Genomic DNA, 22,447 nt, shown 5'->3' on the forward strand with positions numbered 1-22,447 from the left:
CACATGATTTAATATATGCAAAATGAAAGTACACACTCAGGGAGGAGTGTGGGCATGCTTAAGAAAAAGCTTCAGGGCCGTCCTTTCATGTGACCTAGGGTCGTGGGGAGTGGTCTCTGGGACAGGGCTTAGTTGAATACAAAGGGAGTGGGGTTTGAGACAGGACTTGAATACCACCAATTTCCTCGCCCTCTTTTGGAAATCTCAGAAGTGTTAAGGCATCAGGTACATGATGGGAGTGAGTAACCATGGTGATTTTATTATTACGACCTTATCATTAGCTGAAAGTCATTTTCGGGACCCAGCCAATAACCATGTTGGCTTGTGTTACGTGGTGGCAGTGCAGAAACTGTAGTTTACTGATTGTGTGGAAGGGGTGGGTTTTGGATGGTGCAAAGTAATAGTTGCAGTGCAGGCTGGGCTGCAGGGAGGGGCTGCTGCCCTAGCTCTTCCTTGCTAACCACCTCTGCATACATCACTTCTTTTTGTTTAGTCAAAACAACTATGAAATGCTATAATCTTATTAACAGCTTTATTGAGATGTAATTCACATACCATGCAATTTGCTTATTTAAAATGTGCAGTTCGGGCCGGCGCCGCGGCTCACTAGGCTAATCCTCCGCCTAGCGGCGCCGGCACACCGGGTTCTAGTCCCGGTCGGGGCACCGGATTCTGTCCCGGTTGCCCCTCTTCCAGGCCAGCCCTCTGCTGTGGCCAGGGAGTGCAGTGGAGGATGGCCCAGGTGCTTGGGCCCTGCACCCCATGGGAGACCAGGAAAAGCACCTGGCTCCTGGCTCCTGCCATCGGATCAGCGCGGTGCGCCGGCCGCAGCGTGCTGGCCGCGGCGGCCATTGGAGGGTGAACCAACGGCAAAAGGAAGACCTTTCTCTCTGTCTCTCTCTCTCTCACTGTCCACTCTGCCTGTCAAAAAAAAAAAAAGAAAAGAAAAGAAAGAAAAGAAACATGTGCAGTTCGGTGGGTTTCAGTATATTCATAGAGTTGTGGAACCACCATCACCACAATCAGTTGTAGGAAGTTTTCATCACTCCCAAAACCCCGTACGCATTAGCACTCTCTCTCCATAACCCCAAACGTCCCAGACATAGGTACCATTTATCTACCTTCTCTCTGTGTAGATTTAGCTATTCTGGGTATTTGATGTAAATGAAATCAATATAGTATGTGGTGTTTAGTAATTGGCTTTTTCACCAGACACATCTTCAGGGTTTATTCATATTCTAGCATGCATCCTTTTTATCGAAAAATAATGTTGCACTGTATGGTTATACAACATTTTATCTGTTCAGTTGATGTACATTTAGGTTGTCTTCTACTTTTTGGCTATAATAAATAATGCTGCTACTAAAATTGATTAAAAATTTTTGTAAGGCTATAGATTTTCATTTGTCTTGGGTATATGCCTAGGAATGAAATTGCTAGGTCATATGGTAGCTCTAGGTTTACAGTTTTCTAAAGCAGCTACACCGTGTGACATTCCCAGTAGTTATGTATGAAGGTTCCAGTTTCTCCACTAATGTGTTGTTATCTGTATTTTGATTATGGTCATCTGATATATGTGAAGCAGTATCTAACAGTAGCTTTTCATTTGTTTATCTTCTTTGAAGAAACTTTTTTAAAGATTTATTTATTAGGGCTGGCACTGTGGCACAGTAAATTAAGCATTTGCCTTAGGCACTGGCATCCCATCCGGGTGCCGGTTCAAGTCCTGGCTGCTCCACTTCCAATTCAGCTCCCTGGTGATGGCCTGGGAAAGCAGTAGAAGATGGCTTGGGCCCCTGCACCCACATGGGAGACCTGGAAGAAGCTCTGGGCTCCTGGCTTCGGATAGGCCCAGTTCTGGCCGCTGTGGCTATTTGGGGAGTGAACCAGAGGATGGAAGACCTCTCTGTCCCTCTCTCTGCCTGTCAAGTAAATAAATAAATCTTAAAAAAAAAAAATATTAAAAAAAAAAAAGATTTATTTATTTATTTGAAAGATTTACACAGAGAGAGGAGAGTCAGAGAGAGAGAAGAGAAAGGTCTTCCATCCGATGATTCACTCCCTAGTTGGCCGCAATGGCCAGAACTGCGCTGATCTGAAGCCAGGAGCCTCCTCCAGGTCTCCCATGTGGGTGCAGGGGCCCAAGGGCTTGGGCCATCTTCCACTGCTTTCCCAGGCCACAGCAGAGAGCTGGATTGGAAGAGGAACACCAGGACTAGAACCGGCTTCATGCCAGGGCATTAACCTGCAGCACCACCGCGCCTGCCCCTGAAGAAACTCTTACTTATTTAGAACCTTTGCCTTCGTTTTTTAATTGGGTTGTCTTATTCTTGAGTTATAGTAAGAGTTCTTATATGTTGTAGATGCAGGTCTCCACATCAGGTATATGATTTGCCAGTATTTTCTGCCAGTCTATGAGTTGCATTTTTATTTTCTTGATGGTATCCTTCAAAACACAAAATTTTTAATTTTGGTGGTTAGTTTGCTTTTTCTTGTTTTGCTTGTGCTTTTGATATCTAAGAAACAATTTTCTTAATTCAAGATTATGATAATAACTTTTTGTTAGACTTTAAATCTCTTGCAGTTAGGTTTTTGACCCATTTTGAATTAACCTTTTATGTGATCTGAGGTTGGAACCCAGTTACTTCACGTGCATGTGGATGTCTAGTTGTCCTTCTACCATTTGTTGATAAGACTATTCTCTCCTTGTTGAATTGTGTTAGTAGGCTTGTTGAAGAACATTTGACTGTAAATGTTAAGAGTTTGCTTCTGAACCTGAAATTCTATTCCATTCATCTGTATTGGATCAATGGAATAGAACTGAGGTTTCAGACATGAGCCCTCACTTGTATTGGTAGGCCAGTAATACACTGTCTTGAGTACTATAGTTTTGTGCTAGTTTTGACATCAGAAAGTGTAAATCCTCTGATTTTTTTCAAGATTTTTTTGACTATTCTAGAGTCCTTGCATATCCCTATAAATTTTATGATTAGTTGAGGCCAGCACCGCGGCTCACTAGGCCAATCTTCCGCCTCGCGGCGCCAGCACACCAGGTTCTAGTCCCGGTCGGAGCGCCGGATTCTGTCCCGGTTGCCCCTCTTCCAGGCCAGCTCTCTGCTATGGCCCGGGAGTGCAGTGGAGGATGGCCCAAGTGCTTGGGCCCTGCACCCCATGGGAGACCAGGAGAAGCACCTGGCTCCTCCTGGCTTCAGATCAGCGCGATACGCCGGCTGCAGCGCGGCGTCCATTGGAGGGTGAACCAACGGCAAAGGAAGACCTTTCTCTCTGTCTCTCTCTCTCACTGTCCACTCTGCAGAGTAGCATGTACAGCCCCCATCCAGATATGCATTGATCCCAGAATCGAGGATCTGTTCTATTTTGGCCTTCTCTAGGGAGGTTATCCAAGCTGGGACCTGTCTCATTAGCCTGAGAGTCACCCAGAGAGGACAGCAAATCTCTGTAAAGGTTTGAGTTGTACACTCTGGCATTTCCAAATTCCAGATGAGGACATCTTCCATCTGGAACACCAGGGAGCGTGGTTTGCCATCAGCTCCCATGATGATACAGCTCTTTGAGGAGTCCGGTGTGAGAATTCAGTGCAGAGTAAGTGGCTCCTCTCTCCTTAAGAGATCAGTATTCCTACCTGTCGCATCCAGGATCACCTATGACTCCATAAGTGAGATGTCTGTGTGGGTTGTGGGAGCTGCCTGAGTTCCAGGGACTATCCGTCCTCAGGCAAGGACGTGAGGAAGCTTGGGAGACCTTCTCTCCCTTCAGCACCGAGAGCAATCTTATTTCCAGTGCCTTTTTTTTTTTTTTTTTTTTTTTTTTTTTAATTCATCCAAGACAGGGGCAGGTGGACTTTTCAGGTGGGACATTCGTTGTGCCAGTCTCCCAGCTTTCCACAGCCAAAACTTTCTTGGGCTTTTCAGTCATAGTAGGACACCCCCTGAGAAATCTTTTTATTATAGACAAACCATTATGTGTATGTTTCTTTTTGGAAAATATTCTGTTTTGAATGAGAAGAGGAGAGACCACTTCAAAGTAGAGCTGCCTGAGGCCTGGCATTGTGCTCAGCAGGTTAAGCTACCACTTGTTATGCCCACATCCCATATCAGAGTGCTGGTTCAAGTCCTACTGTTCGATTTACTGTCCAGCTCCCTGCTAATCCACTTGGAAAGGCAGCAGTTGATGGTACAAGTACTTGACTTGACCTAACCCCAGCTGATACAGCCATCTGGGGTGTAAGCCAGAAAATAGAAGATACCTCTCTCTCTCTCCCACTCACTCACTCACTCTTGCTTTTGCTCTGCCTTTCAAATAAATAAATACTTCTCTTTTAAAGAAGAGAGCTGTCTGCATCCAGAATGAAAGCTTGATGCTGCCACTGTTAGGCAGATCAGCATGTCTACCAAATTACTGGTTGCAAATGGAATAAAAATTGAAATTTCTCAATTGGAAAAGGCAACCTAAATCCTACAAATTGGCTGTCAAGGACACCACTAACCTCAGGGTCATCACAGGAAACCAGCCTGGACAAAAGTTGCTGAAGGGGGAAATGACATGGGCAGGGAGCGAGCTGGCAAAGAGGAGCTGTATCCCTCAGCAACTTTTGTCCTTTAATATTTGGGAGAGGCTGAGGGAGCAAGGTCCATCTTTTGTAGCTTCTTCAAGCTGTGTCAGAGTAGCATATCAGCTGCTATAGAGATTCCAATAGAGGAACGACAAGGTTGCCCACAGCTGTTGGTGATGATCAGAATCTCTACATGACCATCATTTTCACAGGAAGCTCTTGAATTCTGGAAGATAGAGATTTAACATGAGTATACATGAGCCAAAAAACAGAACAGGATAGAGAACCATGTCTGAGAAGAGCAGCACTTTTTACTTTCCAGATGGTGGAAGCTGATGACTTTCTGTTGCCAAAATCATGGAACTACCTGACCTCATCATAAATCCTTTTGATGTCTTTTTCCATTAGCCCACTGTTTTGTTTTCAATTTTCACAAAAAAAGTTTATTAGAAAACAAAGATATAATTAATACACAATTACTCTTAGGTGTTTAATTAATGCTATAACTAGTACTCAAATATTATTTTACACTTTGCATTTCTGTGTGGGTGCAAACTGTTGAAATCTTTACTTAATATATGCTAAATTGATCTTCTGTATATGAAAATAATTGAAAATTAATCTTGATGTGAATGGGAGGGGAGAGGGAGTGGGAGAGGGGAGTGTTGTGGGTGGGAGGGAAGTTATGGGGTGGGGGGGAAGCTATTGTAATCCATAAGCTGTACTTTGGAAATTTATGTTCATTAAATAAAATAAAAATAAAAATAAAAGAAAACAAAGATAAGAAACTCCCATGACTATAGCCAGGAAGGGAAAGAGTTTCACTGGTTTTTTTGTTTTGTTTTGTTTTGTTTTATTTTTTGTGCAAGGGGTTTATATTCATGAAACACCAAATATCTCTCACAGAACAAAGAAAATACTATTTGGGGGTCTGTCGGGGAGCTGTTCCTCTTCACTATACTCTGAGAATGGTCACAGACAGCTCCGTCCACCTGGCCTTCTACATGACTTTCAGACCAGAGTGCTTTTCTCCTAGCTAATCAACGGAATTCTTTTTTAATTAGTTTTTAACAAATTCAGTGTGATCTGTAGATATAATTCAAAGAACATATGATACTCCTTCCTCCCTTTTTTTTCTTAGCTTTTAAGATAACATTTTAAATTTACATTATAGTAAAAAGGCTTAATATTGCATCAAATAAGAAGTTTAACAAGGAAAAAAGCAAAAAGACTCTAGATATAGACAATGGCTATAGGCAATAATTGAATGGAAAAATGACCATTTCACCCATATACAGCAAATTTTAAAGTAATCGCAATTCATTAAAACTAAAGTAGTGCAACTTTTTTTTAATTTATTTTATTTATTTGAAAGACAGTGTTATAGAGAGAGGTCTTCCATCCACTGGTTCATTCCCCAGATGACTGCAACAGCCGGAGCTGTGCCCATCCAAAGCCAGGAGCTTCTTCCAGGTCTCCCACTAGGGTGCAGAGGCCCAAGGACCTGGGCCATCCTCTGCTGCTATCCCAGGCCATAGCAGAGAGCTGGATCGGAAGAAGAGCAGCCGGTACTAGAACCAGCACCCATATGGGATGCCGGCACTTCAGGCCAGGGCATTAACCTGCTGCACCACAGCGCCAGCCCCTGTAACATTCTTAACTATTAGTTTGACAAAGGTATAAACAAAGTTTTACAAAAGTATATTTGCAGTAATAGTGATATCCCAAGACATTTTTTTCTTGTTTTTTGTTTTTCTAAATTTTAGCTCCCATATATAGGGGAAAACGTGGTATTTGTCTTTCTGGGTGCCATATACTTCATTCAATATGATGTCCTCCAGTTGTATCCATTTTGCTGTAAATGGTAGACTTTCCTTTATTTTTAGCTGAATAATAATTCATTGTGTATATTTACTACTTTTTCTTTATCCATTCATCCGATGATGGATACCTTGGTTGATTGCAAATTTTGGCTATTATGAACAGTGCTGCTATAAACCAGGTGGTGCAGGTACTTTTTTTTTTTTTTTTTTTTTTTTTTTTTTTTTTTTTAGGATTTATTTTATTTCAAAGAGTTAGAGAGAGAGAGATCTTCCACCTGCTGGTTCACTCCCCAAATGGCCGGAGCTGGGCTGAGCCGAAGGCAAGAGCTTCTTCTGGGTCTCCCACATGGGTGCAGAAGCCCAAGGACTTGGACCCTCCTCTGCTGCTTTCCCAGGCACATTAGCAGGGAGCAGGACTGGGAGTGGAGCAGCCGAGACTCAAACCAGTACCCATGTGGATGCTGGCGCTGTAGGCCAGGGCTTTAACCCAGTGGGCCACAGCGCCAGCAGGTATCTCTCTGATATATTGTATTCAAGTCTTTTGCATATAAACCCGGTAGTGGGATTGCAGGATTATTTTGCGGGTCTATTTGTAGCCTTTTAAGAATCTCCACACTCTTCCTACAGAGGCTGCACTAATTCACATTCCCACCAACAGTGTGTAAGTGTTCCCCTTTGTCCACATCCTCGCCAGCATTTTTTAACTCTGTGTTTTAGATTCTAGCCTTTCTCTCAGGGGTGCAGTGATACCTCATTGTTGTTTTCATTTGCATTTCCCTGGTGGCTAGTGATGTTGAGCATTTTTTAATATATTTGTTGGCCATTTATTTCTTTTTCTGAGAACTGTTTATTGAAATCCTTTTCCCATTTCTCAACTGCATTGATTTTTTGTTGTTGAGGGTTTTTTCCATCCTTTTTTTTTTTTTAAGATTTTGTGGCCGGCGCCGCGGCTCAATAGGCTAATCCTCCGCCTAGTGGCGCCGGCACACCGGGTTCCAGTCCCGGTCGGGGCGCCGGATTCTGTCCCGGTTGCCCCTCTTCCAGGCCAGCCCTCTGCTGTGGCCAGGGAGTGCAGTGGAGGATGGCCCAGGTGCTTGGGCCCTGCACCCCATGGGAGACCAGGAGAAGCACCTGGCTCCTGGCTCCTGCCATCGGATCAGCGCGGTGCGCCGGCCGCAGCACGCCGGCCACGGCGGCCATTGGAGGGTGAACCAACGGCAAAGGAAGACCTTTCTCTCTGTCTCTCTCTCTCTCACTGTCCACTCTGCCTGTCAAAAAAAAAAAAAAAAAAGATTTTGTTTCTTTTTTAAGATTTTATTTATTTGAGAGGTAGAGTTACAGACAGTGAGCGGGAAAGACCAGAGAGGTGTTCCCTCCACTGGTTCACTCTCCCAGATGGCCACAGTGGCTGGAGCTGCACTGATCCAAAGCCAGGAGCCAGGTGCTACTTGCTGACTCCTATGCCGTGCAAGGGCCCAAGTACTTAGGCCATCCTCTGTTGCTTTCCCAGGCCATAGCAGAGAGCTGGCGTGGAAGAGGGGCAGCCAGGACTAGAACTGGTGCCCATATGGGATGCTGGCACCGCAGGCAGAGGATTAACCTACTGCACCACCACACCAGCCCCAAGATTTTATTTACTTAAGAGAGTTATAGTGAGAGGGAGAGACAGAGAAAGGTCTTCCGACCACTGGGTTACTCCCCAAATGGCTGGAGCTGAGCTGATCCAAAGCCAGAAGCTTCTTCCTGGTCTCCCACTAGGGTACAGGGACCCAAGGACGTGAGTAATCTGCTGCTGCTTACCCAGGGCATAGCAGAGCTGGATCAGAAGAGGAGCAGCCAGGACTAGAACCGGAGCCCATATGAGATGCTGGCACTGCAGGAGGAGGATTAACCTACTGCACCAAAGTGCCAGCCCCAGGTGTTTTTCATTTGTTTTTTTGTTTAAGATTTATTTTATTTATTAAAAAGGCAGAGTTAGAGAAGGAGAGAGGGAGGTCTTCCCATCCATTGGTTCACTGTGCAAATGGCCACAACAGCCAGGGCTAGGCCGGACCGAAGCCAGGAGCCAGAGGCTTTTTCTGGGTCTCCCACGTGGGTGCAGAGGCCCAAACACTTGGGCCATCTTCTGCTTTACCAGGTCATTGCAGAGAGCTCGATCATAAGAGGAGCAGCCAGGACTAGAACAGTGCCAATATGGGATGCCAGTGCCACAGGCAGAGGCTTAGCCTGCTGTGCCACAGCACTGACCCCCTTATTTGAGTGTTTTCACTTTTTTTCTTTGTTAGTCTGGCTAGAGGTTTGTTTTGCTTATTTTTTTAATTTCAATTTCATTTATTTCTGCTTTGATCCTTATTTTTTGCATCCAGGTGATTTTGGGTTTGGTTCTTGTTTTTCTAAGTCTTTAAGATGCATCATTAAATCTTTGAGATTTTTAAATATGAGCACTTAATGCTATAAACTTCCCTGTTTGTACTGCTTTTTCTGCATCCCACAGGTTTTGATATATTTTCATGTTCATTTATTTCAAGAAATTTCAATTTCTTCAGTGACCCATTGATCATTTAGTAGCATGTTTAATTTCCAAGCATTTATGACTGTTCTGTTGTTGTTCTTGTTGATTTCTAGTTTTAATTCCTTTACGGTCTGATATATGATATGATTTTGGCCTTTAAATTTGATGAGATTTCATTTGTGGCCTAATATGTGGTTTATCCTAGAAAATGTTGTATGTGCTGATAAGAACAGTCTATTCTATAACTGTTGAGTGAAGAAGCCTGTAAGTGTCTGTTAGGTCCATTTGCTCAACAGTATATTTCAAGTGCAATGTATCTCTATTTACTTTCTGTCTGGATGACCTGTCCATTGATGAGTAGGGTTGAAGTCAATCTCTCCCTTTAGGTCTAATATATATATATATATATATATATATATATCTGGGTGGTCTTGTGTTTCATGCGTATATATTTATGATTGTTATGTGTTCTTGCTGAATTGAACCTTTTATCAAAATATAATGTCCTTTTTTAAAGATTTATTTATTTGAAAGGCAGAGTTACACAGAGGAGAGGAGAGGTGGGGGGGTGGGGTCTTCCATCTGCTGGTTCACTCCCCAATTGGCCGAAACGGCCAGAGCTGTGCCGATCAGGAGCCAGGAGCTTCTTCCGGGTCTCCCACAGAGGTGCAGGGGCCCAAAGACTTGAGCCATCTTCTGCTTTCCCAGGCCATAGCAGAGAGCTGGATTGGAAGTAGAGCAGCTGGGTCTCAAACCAACACCCATATGGGATGCTGGCACACCACAGCACCGGCCCCTGTCCTTTATCATTTTAAAGTCTGTTTATCTGGTATCAGGGTAGTTAGAGCTGCTCACTTTTGGTTTCCATCTGCCTGGTATATATCTTTTTCCACCTCTTCACTTTTTTTTATTTAAAGTCTGTTTTATCTGATGTCGGGATAGCTATGCCTGTTCACTTTTGGATTCCATTTGCCTGGCATATCTTTTTCCAACCCTTCACTTTCAGACTGTGTGTATCTTTGTGAAGTGAGTTTCTTTTAAGCACCATATAGTGGGGTCATGGATTTTTATACATTCAGCTAACCTAAGCCTTTTCAGTTGGTGAATTTAATCCACTTATGTTCAAGGTTAGTATTAAGAATTAAGACCTGGCCGGCGCCACAGCTCACTAGGCTAATCCTCCGCTTGCAGCGCCGGCACACCGGGTTCTAGTCCCAGTTGGGGCGTCAGATTCTGTCCCGGTTGCCCCTCTTCCAGGCCAGCTCTCTGCTGTGGCCAGGGAGTGCAGTGGAGGATGGCCCAAGTGCTTGGGCCCTGCACCCCATGGGAGACCAGGATAAGCACCTGGCTCCTGGCTTCGGATCAGCACGATGTGCCAGCCACAGCGCGCCGGCCGCGCCGGCCATTGGAGGGTGAACCAATGGCAAAAGGAAAACCTTTCTGTCTCTCACTGTCCACTCCGCCTGTCAAAAAAAAAAAAAAAAAAAAAAAATTAAGACCTGTCATTTGTTGATTGGATAATGATTCTGCCATCTCTGTTAGTGAATTTGGTGGTGACAATTTTTTTTATAAAGATTTACTTGAAAGGCAGAGTTGCAGAGGTAGAGAGCGCGTCTTCTGCTGGTTCAGTCCCCAGGTGGCTGCAATTGCCTGAGCTGTGCCGATCTGAAGCCATGAGCTTCCTGAGTCTCCCACGTGGGTGCCAAGAACTTGGGCCATCCTCCACTGCTCCCCCTGGCCATAGCAGAGAGCTGGATTGGAAGTGGAGCAGCTGAGACTCGAACCAGTGCACATATGGGATGCCAGCACTGCAGGCTGTAGCTTTACCAGCTATGCCACAGCACCAACCCAGACACGTGTTTTCATGTTTACTTCTAATGCAGGACACCCTTCAGAATTTCTTCTAAGCCTGGTCTTGTGGGGGGTGAATTCTTAAGTTTTTGTTTGCCTAGAGAATACTTCATTTCTCCTTCACTTTTAAAGGCTAACTTCACTGGATATAATGTTCTTGTTTGGAAGTTTTTTTCTTTTAAGACATTGAAAGTATCATCCCACTCTCTTCTGACCTCTAGGGTTTCCACTGAGAAGTCTATTAACCTAACTGGTTTTCCTTTATATGTAACTCGATGCTTTTCTCTTAGTCCTTATGGTTCTTTCCTTATCTTCAACTTTTGACAATTTCACAGCAATATACCTCGCAGAAGACTTTTTGGTTAAGTCTTACTTGGGTTCTTTGTATCTGGATATCCATGTCTCTTTCAAGTTCTGAGAAATATTCAACTATTATTTCATTTAGGAAGTTCTTTATGCCTTTTTCCTTTTTTTCTTCATCAGGTCATTTACAGTATCCTATATTGCACATAGACTTTCTTCATTCTTTTAATTCTTGTATTTTTATCTGATTGGGTTATTTCAGAATTCTTGCCTCAAGGTCAGAAATTCTCTCCTCCACTTGGTCTGTTCTACCGTCAAAGCTCTCAATCATATTTTTTATTTCACTGATTGAAGATTTCATCTCCAAATTTTCTGTTTGGTTCTTCTCAATGGGTTCTGTCTCCTTAGTAATATTTTCATTCATGTCACTCATTGATTTCCTCATTTCTTTATTCTCTTGCATCTCATTGAGTTTCCTTACAGTCATTATTTTGAATTCTGTAACTTATTTCACGGATATCCTTCAGTTCAAGATTAATTCTGGAGGAGCAGTGTGTTTCTCTGGAGGCGTCACGTTACCTTGCTTCTTCTTGTCTCCTGTGTCTGTCCCTATGTTGACGTCTGCCCATCTGGTTATAGAATAGGTTTCATTGTAAAAATTGTTCAACTGTTTATGCAGGGTATCACTTGGCTTTTTGGCTCTGATTCTGTGTGAGCCTGGGAGTGTAATCTCTGTGTGATTTATAAGTGACACAGTGGACTAGTGTGCTGTAGTTCATGGGAATAGAAGTGTGGCTTTGAGATAAATAAGGATTTCTTTGGTCCACAGAGTTCAGTGTCAGTCTCCCTAGCAAATATGATAGCCTGGGCCTTGTTCTTGGTGCTGAGGGAGACAAAAGTGGTTGCCCCTTTGTCCTACTGGAAAGCCTGAGTGATGTCAGACTTGTGGCACCAATTGCTATGGCTCTAGGACTGTGTGATGTGGATGGACCCTTCCTCAGGTTCTATTTATAGAGTCCAACTGGTGTTGTGGCTTTAATACCAACAGCCCTAGTCCTACGACTAGGGAGGATGACTGAACCTGTTCCACTCCTACAAGGTAACCATAGGTATACAGGAGATTTTACTGTGGAGGCTATGAGTCCAGAGAGGCGCAATGCAGGTAGGTTTTTCCCCTAAGTCCACTAGGTAGATTCCAGTGGCATCAAGAAATTTAGAATGAATCATTACAGTACTGGCGTTGCAGGGTATAGTAGGGTCATTACCCAGCTCTCCCAGGGTAGGAGCAGATTTTTTTATGGGCTGCTTCTGTTGTTCGCCCCCAGAAGTTAAGGTGAATCCCCCTTTCCCACGTATAGTGCATGAGTGTAGCTCTGGGACTGATGCCCAAAACTCCCACAGCTGCAGAATGCAAAGGACCCATCCTTTGCCCCACACATTGTCCTGACTGCTGGTAGAACAGGCTGACTGCACAACTTTTTACTGTCAAGTATGGCACTGGGGAGGTGCACAAGGTGGCTTCCCTGCTCCAAGCCTGGCAAGTTGCTCAGCACCCAGTCAGCTCTGCAGCCTGAAGTAAAAGTCAGTGGGTGAGTTCGGAACTCTCTCAGCTCAAACTGCAAGTGGCAGGGTGCACAGCAGTTTCTTCCCACCTTGATGTGGTATGATGGCAGCTCCCACCAGCAGCTGGAGGCACCAGGGGGCTGGCTACGGCAGTGTCTGTCTTCTCTCCTTGTGTCTCACAGAGTCTGTGTTTTTCTTCACTTCTTCCCCCAAAATTTGTCCCTCCTAGCCTACCGTTAATGTAAGTGTAGGTTTTATTAATCACTGCACATATTCCACCTTGTTCTGCCAGTAGATAATCTAGGGCTAGTTGGTTGTCCATGACCACCATAGCTAGGGAATCTTATAGTTACTGTAGGGCCCAACCACTATTCTGGGCTAAGTCACCCATGGCAGCAGATAAATCTTTTTTAAAATTATTTAAGAAAGAAACCTATTTGAAAGGCAGAGTTATAGAGAGAGGCCTCCCATCTGCTGGTTCACTTCCCAAATGAATGTTTCGGCCGGAGCTGGGCTAATCCGAAGCCAGGAGCTTCTTCCGGGTCTCCCACATGGGTGCAGGGCCCAAAGACTTGGGCCATCTTCTACTGCTTTCCCAGGCCATAGCAGGGAGCTGGGACTCGAACCAGCACTCTTGGGATGTTGGCATTGCAGGAGGTGACTTCACCCGCTTCGCCGCAGCGCCAGCCCCCAATAGTTTTCTTAAAGCAACTTAATAGAATGTAGTAAGTTTTTTTTTCTTCCATTATAATGGAAAAGTTCACCAGGAAGCTTACCTGACATTAGCAGTTTCCTGAGAAAAATAGAAGTAGAAAACACATGTCAGCAGGGAGTACAACAGCCTTGATGTCTCCGGAAGGAGCAGTGTATGGCAAAAGCAAGTTGTACTTATCTTTCTGAAGAGAAACCTGAGGCCCTCATTTGGCTCATACAAGTAGGCAGACTCATCCTGTGGATGTGCCTGTGAAGACTGATAGGGGCCTTTCCATTTAGGCTGCATCGGTAAGGAGAGTTCCCTGTTGCTTGGGGTGTACTGCATTGGGCACAAGAGATTTTAGGCCTCAGCAAAGCAGCAGCCTGCTTAGTGCTCCCGCATCCAGTTACCAGTGGCCTCCTAGGGAGATTTAGAAGGCCTAAGTGAAGGAGGTTAGCAGTAGAAACAAGGAGAGCCTCCAGGCCCCACATAGCTTGGGAGCAAGTCTTAGCTTAGCAAGTCTTAGAAGCCTCACAAAGGTCCCAAGAGTATCTAATCTGCATGATGTCAACTCTTGGCCTTCAAACTTTCAACAGTTGCTACACAGAGCAGAAATGGTTTGGGTGAAGAGGAATTCATCCATAGTGTGTCAAAGTGAAGAAAAGAAAGGGAGAAAAAAACAAAGACTCTTAAGCAAAAGGAAGTCAAGATCTGGCAGCACTGACTGCTCTGAGTGGGCCTCCAGCTCTTGCTGCAGGCTCCTGGCTGCCTCACCTCTTAAAATGTGGGGATGCCCCATGGCCAGGCTCTGTCCAGGTTCTTGTCGTCAGTTGAGAAAGATTTCAAGGAAGAGATGTGGATAAAGGTCACCAGAGATTTACTTACACAAAAGGAAAGTACCCACTCCATGGAGCGTAGGCAACCTCAAGAGAAGGAGTGTTACCCTAAACCATGTTTCAAGCTGTCCTCTTGCCCCATCAGGAGGCTGATGGGAGTGGGTGTGTTTGCCATGATGATTTTATTATAATGACATTATAAAAGGCCTAAAGGTCATTGCAGAAACCCAGCCTGCAGCCATGTTGAATATTTCCAACTGGCACCAGTTCTTAAGGGCAAAAACCCCAGCAGCTGCAGTCTGCAGGGAAAGACACAGAGCACACAGGGCTGCAGTACCCGTGCTGGCAACCCTCCATTCCTGTTTGCTAGTAGCTACCTCCCTGCCCACATCAAGTGGGTCAGAAGTTAGGACACATGCCATAAATGTTTGTTAAAAAGAAGAAAATATCCCTATCTTCAGAGAGTTCATCAAAGGATGAAAGTAAACTCTTCGAAGAAAAATAGACATGAAAGCAATGGGTTTTTGTTTTGTTTTGTTTTGTTTTACAAAAGCCACTACTTTCCCAACTTACCCATTTTTACATTTGATTGCTTATATGTTAACCTCTAAATAATGTGCTTGTACTCAAATCGAGACATTCATTTGGTCCCAGGAAAGCAGTCCAGATAAAATGAGACACAGGCAAAAGACAATGGTGTCTTTATTATGGGAATTGTAAATACCAAAAAACTGGATTATATTATATTATATTATTATATTATATTACTTTCTCTCTTCAGGTTCTCTGCACTTCATGGAGTGTGTACTTTCCCTTTGTCTATAAAATATCTCTAGTGAAAGATTTGAGAATAATCACTTCCTAAAATATGGTGTCACAAAAAAAATGTATATCCTGAATCTTTCTTTTTCCCCCTCTTTAGTACTGGATGAACGAATACACCTCATCTATTGGAATTGGAGTTTTTCATTCAGGAATTGAAGTTTATGGCAGAGGTATGTGTACACACAATTTAAATATACTTCTTCAAGGTTTTTGTCTTTAAAAACTGCTTCCATATGTTATTGCAGAAAAATCTCCCCATATCTGTTTAGTGTGTTTTAGAAAAATGCGCAAGATAGAATTTTTTGTAAGAATGTACTCAGAATACAAGAGTGTACATCCATTTCATTATCCTCTAAATATTATGTCTCAAAAAATATTTTCCTTTTGAGATTGCCATATCATGATGCTTGTGTTTTGCTTTAATATGAGTGGAATTAAAAGGTAATAAGTTTATTTTGGAGCAATCCAGGCATACTAGAGGTCGTTAGAATGTTCCTGGGAAATGCATACTATGAAAAAATTATGTGGATTTCAAAAATTTACCAAAATAACTAATATTTTAATTCCATTTTCCACAAACTTTTAAAGGACCTCATATATATTGGAGCTCCTAAGTAACCTTGCACCTTGAAACACCATGATAAAAACCAGCATTTTACCTGGAAAAGGTCTGGTGCTAGAGAATGTCAAACTTGAAATACCAGTTTCCTGAGGGAATTTCAGTTATAAATTTATTTCTATAGCCTTAAATATCTACAAACCTGAAAACATCACTGAGCAAACCCTGCCTTTGGTTATACCTAACATTTCATTCAGTGATGGCCTTTGTCTTTATTACCTTTCATTATGATTGCTATGACAGGAGCCACTCAAACCAGGCAGCTGTGTTTTGAACAGCTTTCTCCTTTGTTCCAATACCCACTTTGGCACAAGAATATCTTTCCCTGATCAAGTTGTAGCTAATAACTAGCTGCCTGAGATCACATTACTGATTTGATCAGAGTTGTGATAATATATCAATTTGAACCATAAACTCACCCTGTAGTCTTTAGCCAGGCAATCTCTGTGACCTCTTAGAATCTATTATTGCAGTTTATTCAGGGTTATCCCTGAAGACTACATAGCAGCTTTAGCTGTGTAGTAACGGGGAAGACCCATTCATTGAAGTGTATCCGTATGGTGTTTAAACTGCCCCGTTTTAAAATTTCACATAAGCTAGCATATTAAGTCTTGGCTAGAAATATCTGCCATTCAGGCTCTGTCTTACTTTCAAGGCACACCTACTAAATAATCCTAAAACATAATGAGGGGCTCTGGCTGAAAGTTTTCAGAAATTTGAGTTGCTGTGAGTGGGATCATAGTCAGTTGTTTTGCTCTCATTTGATTTGGATTTAGCTGAATTGGTGTGTTATTATTCCTTTTTAACTTGAATTTGTATGATGTGCCTTGAACCACATAACCAGACTGCAGCAGATCCATGTGGCATTTTCTTTATTTTTCCAATGAAGAAGCTGAGCCTCAAACCTGCCAAGGGTCATATTGCCAATAATGAACAACTAGAATTGCAGCCCAAGTGTCTTCCGTGCGCTAGTTCCTTGCATAATCATTGCTTCCCTTCCTAAAATGAGTTAGGACTTAATTAGAAACATCATTCAAAACATATGTATGTAAACTTTGGGAAAACTAGGACCAAATATTTTCTTGAAAGAGAATTATTGCTCCTTGAATTTAAAAAACGGGGGAGGGTTTTTGTCTTCCTTATTATGACTAGAAAAGTTAAAAATCCAAATAACAATCTTTCTGTGTCCATTGTGATCCAAAATACTAAATTTATATTTCAAAGTTGAATGCTAAACATTATTTCTTATCTATATCATGCTTTTTTCTGAGAGGTCTGAATCAAAATTAAATCAAAATTTACTGTCTGCCTTGTTTTTCCCTGTACTTTATCATAAGACCTTAAAGATTATATTTAATAAATTTTAAGTGATGAGACTAATTTAAACATTGATTTAGAATTTTTAAGTCATTGGGATATCCAAATTGTAGCCAGAGATCTGATTTCAAGTGTCCATTTTGTTCTAGATGAGAGTCTACAACTATGAGATGGACATACAATCACTAGTACATGTACAGGGCACTTCAAAAAATTCATAGAAAATGGAATCAAGGGTTTATTTTGGTGCAAAAAAAAACAACCTTGAAATCCATCAACAGGAAGTTAACAGAAAATATGTATTATGAAAAAACTGCATGGATTTCAAAAAAAATCTTTTTTTTTTTCCCACCAAAACAAACTTTTCCATAAGCTTTTTTGAGATACCCTCATAGTTCCTTCCTGGCTAAAGACTTGGTGTGAAAAGTAAGTGTGTGTGAGGGAGAAAGAAATTTTAAATACATATATATAAGCATCTTATTCTTGAGGAGAATTGAATTCAGTGTCTCAGGTTTGGTAATGTATTGACTTGTCTCTGACATTAACCAAGAGTCTTGATCCTAGGACCCATGGAAACGCACTAGGATTAATTTCTCCAGTGTGAAGTGTGAGTCTGAAATTAGATCACTTTAACTTAGAAGTGGCAAATCACTGACCTGACCACCTGCTTAGCTTGGCATGATGTAAATGAGAAACTGTGTTTACCTTTGAGTGATAGTTACTCTCCTTTTGCCAATATAAAAAATAAATATAGCAGTCAAGATTATCTTTTATCAAGTTTCAGGTCTTGTGACAACTGTTCTATGCTAGTAATAACTAAATGAGATGCTTGTGAAATCATTTTGTAAACTGAAAATTATTTAGGTGCTATTAAAGCTAAAAAGGGTGGGGGGAGTCTGTCTTCCTTGCTATGACTGGAAAGTTAAAAATCCAAAGCATTCTGGTTAAATTTTATGCAGTAAATACTAAAAATTATGAGTTTTCTCTTTTCAGAATTTGCTTATGGTGGCCATCCTTACCCTTTTTCTGGAATATTTGAAATTTCCCCAGGAAATGCTTCTGAACTAGGAGAAACATTTAAATTTAAGTAAGTAGGAAGGATACAGTTTTATTACACTGTCTTAGGTGCCAAAGTTTTATTTTCAGGCATACAGAATTCTTTCTATAGATTAAAATCTAAAAAGTGTAAATGTTTGTTACTTTTAGTTGGCTGGCACTTTATACAACAATGTAAATAGATGTAATTTTAAAGATGGTTATCAGCCCCCCTTCCACCAAAAAAATGCCCTGAAATAAACTTCTATTGCTTTATTCAGGGCCCAGATAAGTTATTTTGTCTACTTCTAAAATGTTATTTGTTTAACTCAGGTTCTGCTTCAAAAACTTCTCTATTGATTCCTTCCTCAATTTCCTGCTTGGAGAGGAGGAAAGTTTTATTGTGACTTACCTACCAGTGTTAAAAATCCAATGAAAGAGAGACTGTTTCTAAATTTGAAATAACTAGATAGTTGATCAACCTGGGAATGATTGCTAAGGTACCTACATCACATGTGATGATAACCCTAAAATGTGTGGATGTCACTGCACTCCAGCGCAGCATTGACATCTGAATGTTACATAATCAAATTGCCATTCTTTAATTAAGGTTTGTACTTAAAGTGATATTTGAACCTTAGCTTCAAGGAGCTTTTAAGAAACTTGTGGGCCTATAGTAATAATAATTTGCCAGAGAAAAAGAGGGAAATGACATTCACAATGTTGAAATTCAATAGAGAGCTACATCCATGATTCTCTTAGCTCATCACCGAATTGAAATATTTACACATAGCAGTGCTATAATGCCATCCTGATTCCATTCTTTAGGTGTCCCTTTGGCAAGACCACTTGATAAAAGGGTTTCCTAAGTATTTTTTGCTTTCTTAAATGCCTAACTTAAAATCCATTGTTTCTAAGTGAAAATATGGCCAACTTTTGGTGGCAAGTCTAAGCAAACATATGTTTCATATGGATCTGGGTCTCTAATGATGTAAGTACAATATAATAGCTGTGAAAATAACTGATGCTATTTTTTTATGTAATGACATTTCATAAAGAAAAGTAGTATACTTATTGCAAATAAGAAAAAGGTAAAGTAATTAAATATTAAACATAAATCTCATTTACCTTTTAGACTTATAATATTTCCAGAAATAAACAACTGTTTAAGCATACTACTTATATAAATACCTGCAAGTCTCACTTCTGTGTTTTTTTTTCTTCCATCCTTTTTTTCTTCTTTAAGAGAAGCCGTTGTTTTAGGAAGCACTGACTTCCTAGAAGATGATATAGAAAAAATTGTAGAAGAACTGGGAAAAGAATACAAAGGCAATGCTTATCATTTGATGCATAAAAACTGCAATCACTTCTCTTCAGCTTTATCAGAGGTAATTTTATCCTGAAAGTTATTCAGATAAGTAGCATGGCTGTCCCACTATATTTGATCTTAATTTTTTCCTACTTATTCACATTATATAAAATACAGTTTTGTATTTGTCTCTCGTATAGATGACCTTTCCCAGCATTGGAATCTTTAGTCAGGACAGTTTTTAAATTGTAATTCTATTCATTTCTTTGTACTAGATAGAGAGTAAGTGTAAATAATTGTCTCATTATTTTATTGCAACCTATAAATTTCACCTTAAAATAAATGCCTGAGAGACTTCTGTGTATTGCCTACTAAGATCTCTCTTGGGGTGGGGAGCATTTAGTACAGCAGTTACCATGCTACGTGGGATACCTGCATTCCATATCAGAGTGCCTGGATTCAGTTCCTGGCTATGGATGTAATTCTACCCTTCTGCTAATGCGTACCCCAGGAGGTGCCAAGTGATAACCTGAATAGTTGGGACCCATGGAAGAACTGAATTGAGTTCTGGGTTTCAGCTTAGCCTAACTATGGCTGTTGTGGGTATTTGGGGAGTGAAATAAAGCATTGAAAACAATTTATGTTAGAAATTTTTAGTAAATTACAAACCTGAATTTTTTTTACGATATTAACAATTGACTTTTCCCATGTTAAAATTTTACTCTCCTAACCTGTGATATAGACCATCTCAGTTCTTAATTCCAAGCAGAAAATCAAAACTAGATGGAAGTTAGACCACAAGGGGCCTGCGGCACAGCAGGTAAGCTGCCAAATGCCGTGCTAGTTTAAGTCCTGGCTGTTTCACTTCGGATCCAGGTTCCTGCTAATGTGCCTTGGAAACCAGCGGGAGATGCCCCAAGTGCTTAGTCCCCTGCACTCATATGGGGAGACCTGGATGAAGCTCCTGGCTTTAGCCTGGCCCAGCCCTGGCTGTTATGGCCATTTTGGGGAGTGAACTAGTAGATGGAAGATGTCTCTCTCTCATCTCTGCCTTTCAAATAAATAAATAAGTCTTTTTTAAAAAATAGACCATAAAAAGAAAATGAAGGGAAGCAATCAAAACGATCGTAGAATAAAGCCTAGAGAATTAAACAGCCTTTGAAGCGCCTCCCTGCCCCCCAGGCTCTTAGCAGATGACTGCTGTGGGGGGTGCAAGGAAGGGGTGAGCTGCTATTTCAGTGGCCCTCTGTGCACAATGCTTAGCTACTTGGCCTTTTTCACTTCCCTTGTGGCTTCTACAGTGTAGTTCTGAAACAGGACTGTGAATTGTCTGTTACTGTGCAACACTAAGTGTGCTTCATGGAGCAGCAGCAGCATCTGAGAATTTGTGGTGGGTCTCTGCCCCACCACAGATGAATTGAATCCGAATCTCCGTCAGGTGATTGTTATGATCATGAAAGTTTGCAAAGAATCTCAGGTCTGGTGGATGCTTAGATACCATAGAGATCACCTAGTCAGTTTTCAGGGAAGGAGAAAAACAGTCCTGAGCTTTCTTGACCCCAGACATTCTGTTTCTGGGAATTCATGCCAAGATTCCTAGAATACTAAAATTGGCAGAGATAACAGACAGCATGTAGACTTGCCTCCTCATTTCACAGAGCAGGGAAATGAGCCCCACTGGGGTGAGACTTAGCACAGGTTATGATGGAGACTGAGGTTAGACCCTGACCTCTTGGTCCAGGGTATGTTACACTTCAGCACTTCTTCTGACTCACTCCTTCCCAAATTCATAGCTTTATTGAACACAGAAACCAGCACCTCAACTCTGCTCTAACCCAAAACCGTATTACAGCTTTGGGGCCTGAAAGCAATTCTAGATGTCTGGAGCCATATTCTTAGGCCACAGTGTTTATGCTGTTCCCCATATAAATGCTAAAACTGGTAAAAGATACTGAGTCCCCAAAAGATGTTTAGATAAATTAACGTGCTTTTACATCTTTGACAATATAGTTTGGAGATGTGGTTCATCTAACTAGTTGTAGATAGACAAAGTCATGGCTAATTTTGATTCTTTTGTCAGCATTGTTCCAAAAATTCTAATCGTTTTCATTATCTAACATCACAGTGTTACCAGTTCAGATGCTTCTTTATTACAGGGCTTAGCAAACACCAGCCTACCATCTTGTTTTCCATAGCCTTACAAGCTAAAAATAGGAATAAATATGGCAACATATAAATTAATGTGAAATTCTAATTTCAATATCCATATTATTGGGTACTGGAATACATACCCATGATGTTGGAACACAGCAATTTTTTTTTAACCTGTCATCTTGATTGTGTCAGACTACATCAGCAGAGTAGTTGTAACGAAGACCAATTCCCGACAGAGCCTGAAATAGTTATTCTGTGGCCCTGAACAGAAAAAGTTTCCCGCCTCCACAAGTTACATCCATTTGATTCATTCAAATTGGCTTGAACAATGAAGCAACGTAATTGTCTCACAAAACAGGAAATCCGGAGTAACGGGAATCCAGAGGCTTCCCTGTCAGTATGGTCAGTGTCTCAACAGTGTGTGTCATCAGGGGCTTAAGGTCTTTTCATCTCTCCCAAATTGTCATCCATAGAATGTTGACCCTGCCCTCAGACTAGCTCCCTTTGTGGATTTCACATAGCTGCTGCAATTTTAAGTGTAGCATCCAGAGGAAGGAAGAAAAGTGTCTCTCCCTCTGGCCCTCTTAAAACGGTGAAGCTTTTTCAAAGGACCTCCCTTTTTGCCTCCCCTTCCAAAAGTAGGCCATGTTTCATAGCAAGAACTGGATCAGGTGCCCAATTCTAAATCAGCAGCCAAACGACTGTCATACCATGACTAATGCAATTGGTCTAATCTAATTCTTTAATACTTACAGTGGAAAATGTAAACATGTATAGAAGTAGAGAGGTTTTTATGATGAGCCCTTTTTACCTATCACTTGCATACGAAAATTACCAGCTCATGGCTAGCCTTGTTTCACTGAAATACCAACCCCTTCCCAGATTATTTTAAACACATCCCAGATACCATTTAATTTCAGTTATATTTCATTCCACAGCTTTAAGAGGTAAATTCTTTAACAGAGCCACAACATTCCATCACACCTAAAAAATTAACATTCATTCCATAATACTATCCATATAAACAATGTCC

General features: G+C 41.6%; 1 protein-coding gene across 4 annotated transcripts in view; it reads left to right on the forward strand.

The window, feature by feature from the left end:
• Positions 1-22,447, forward strand: part of DESI2 (desumoylating isopeptidase 2) — a 75,281-nt gene that overhangs the window by 40,156 nt on the left and 12,678 nt on the right. For 2 of the 4 annotated variants that reach the window (XM_070055622.1, XM_070055621.1), the window contains exons 2-5: positions 3,502-3,603; positions 15,078-15,150; positions 17,910-18,003; positions 19,198-19,339. In XM_070055622.1, the coding sequence (XP_069911723.1) occupies positions 3,502-3,603; positions 15,078-15,150; positions 17,910-18,003; positions 19,198-19,339 (411 nt within the window). The remainder of the gene's footprint in view (positions 1-3,501; positions 3,604-15,077; positions 15,151-17,909; positions 18,004-19,197; positions 19,340-22,447) is intronic. The other 2 variants (XM_051821504.2, XM_017347702.3) reach the window with 1 other exon arrangement.

The sequence above is a fragment of the Oryctolagus cuniculus genome, chromosome 13 (assembly GCF_964237555.1).
Source record: "Oryctolagus cuniculus chromosome 13, mOryCun1.1, whole genome shotgun sequence".
Classification (NCBI taxonomy): Eukaryota; Metazoa; Chordata; class Mammalia; order Lagomorpha; family Leporidae; genus Oryctolagus; species Oryctolagus cuniculus.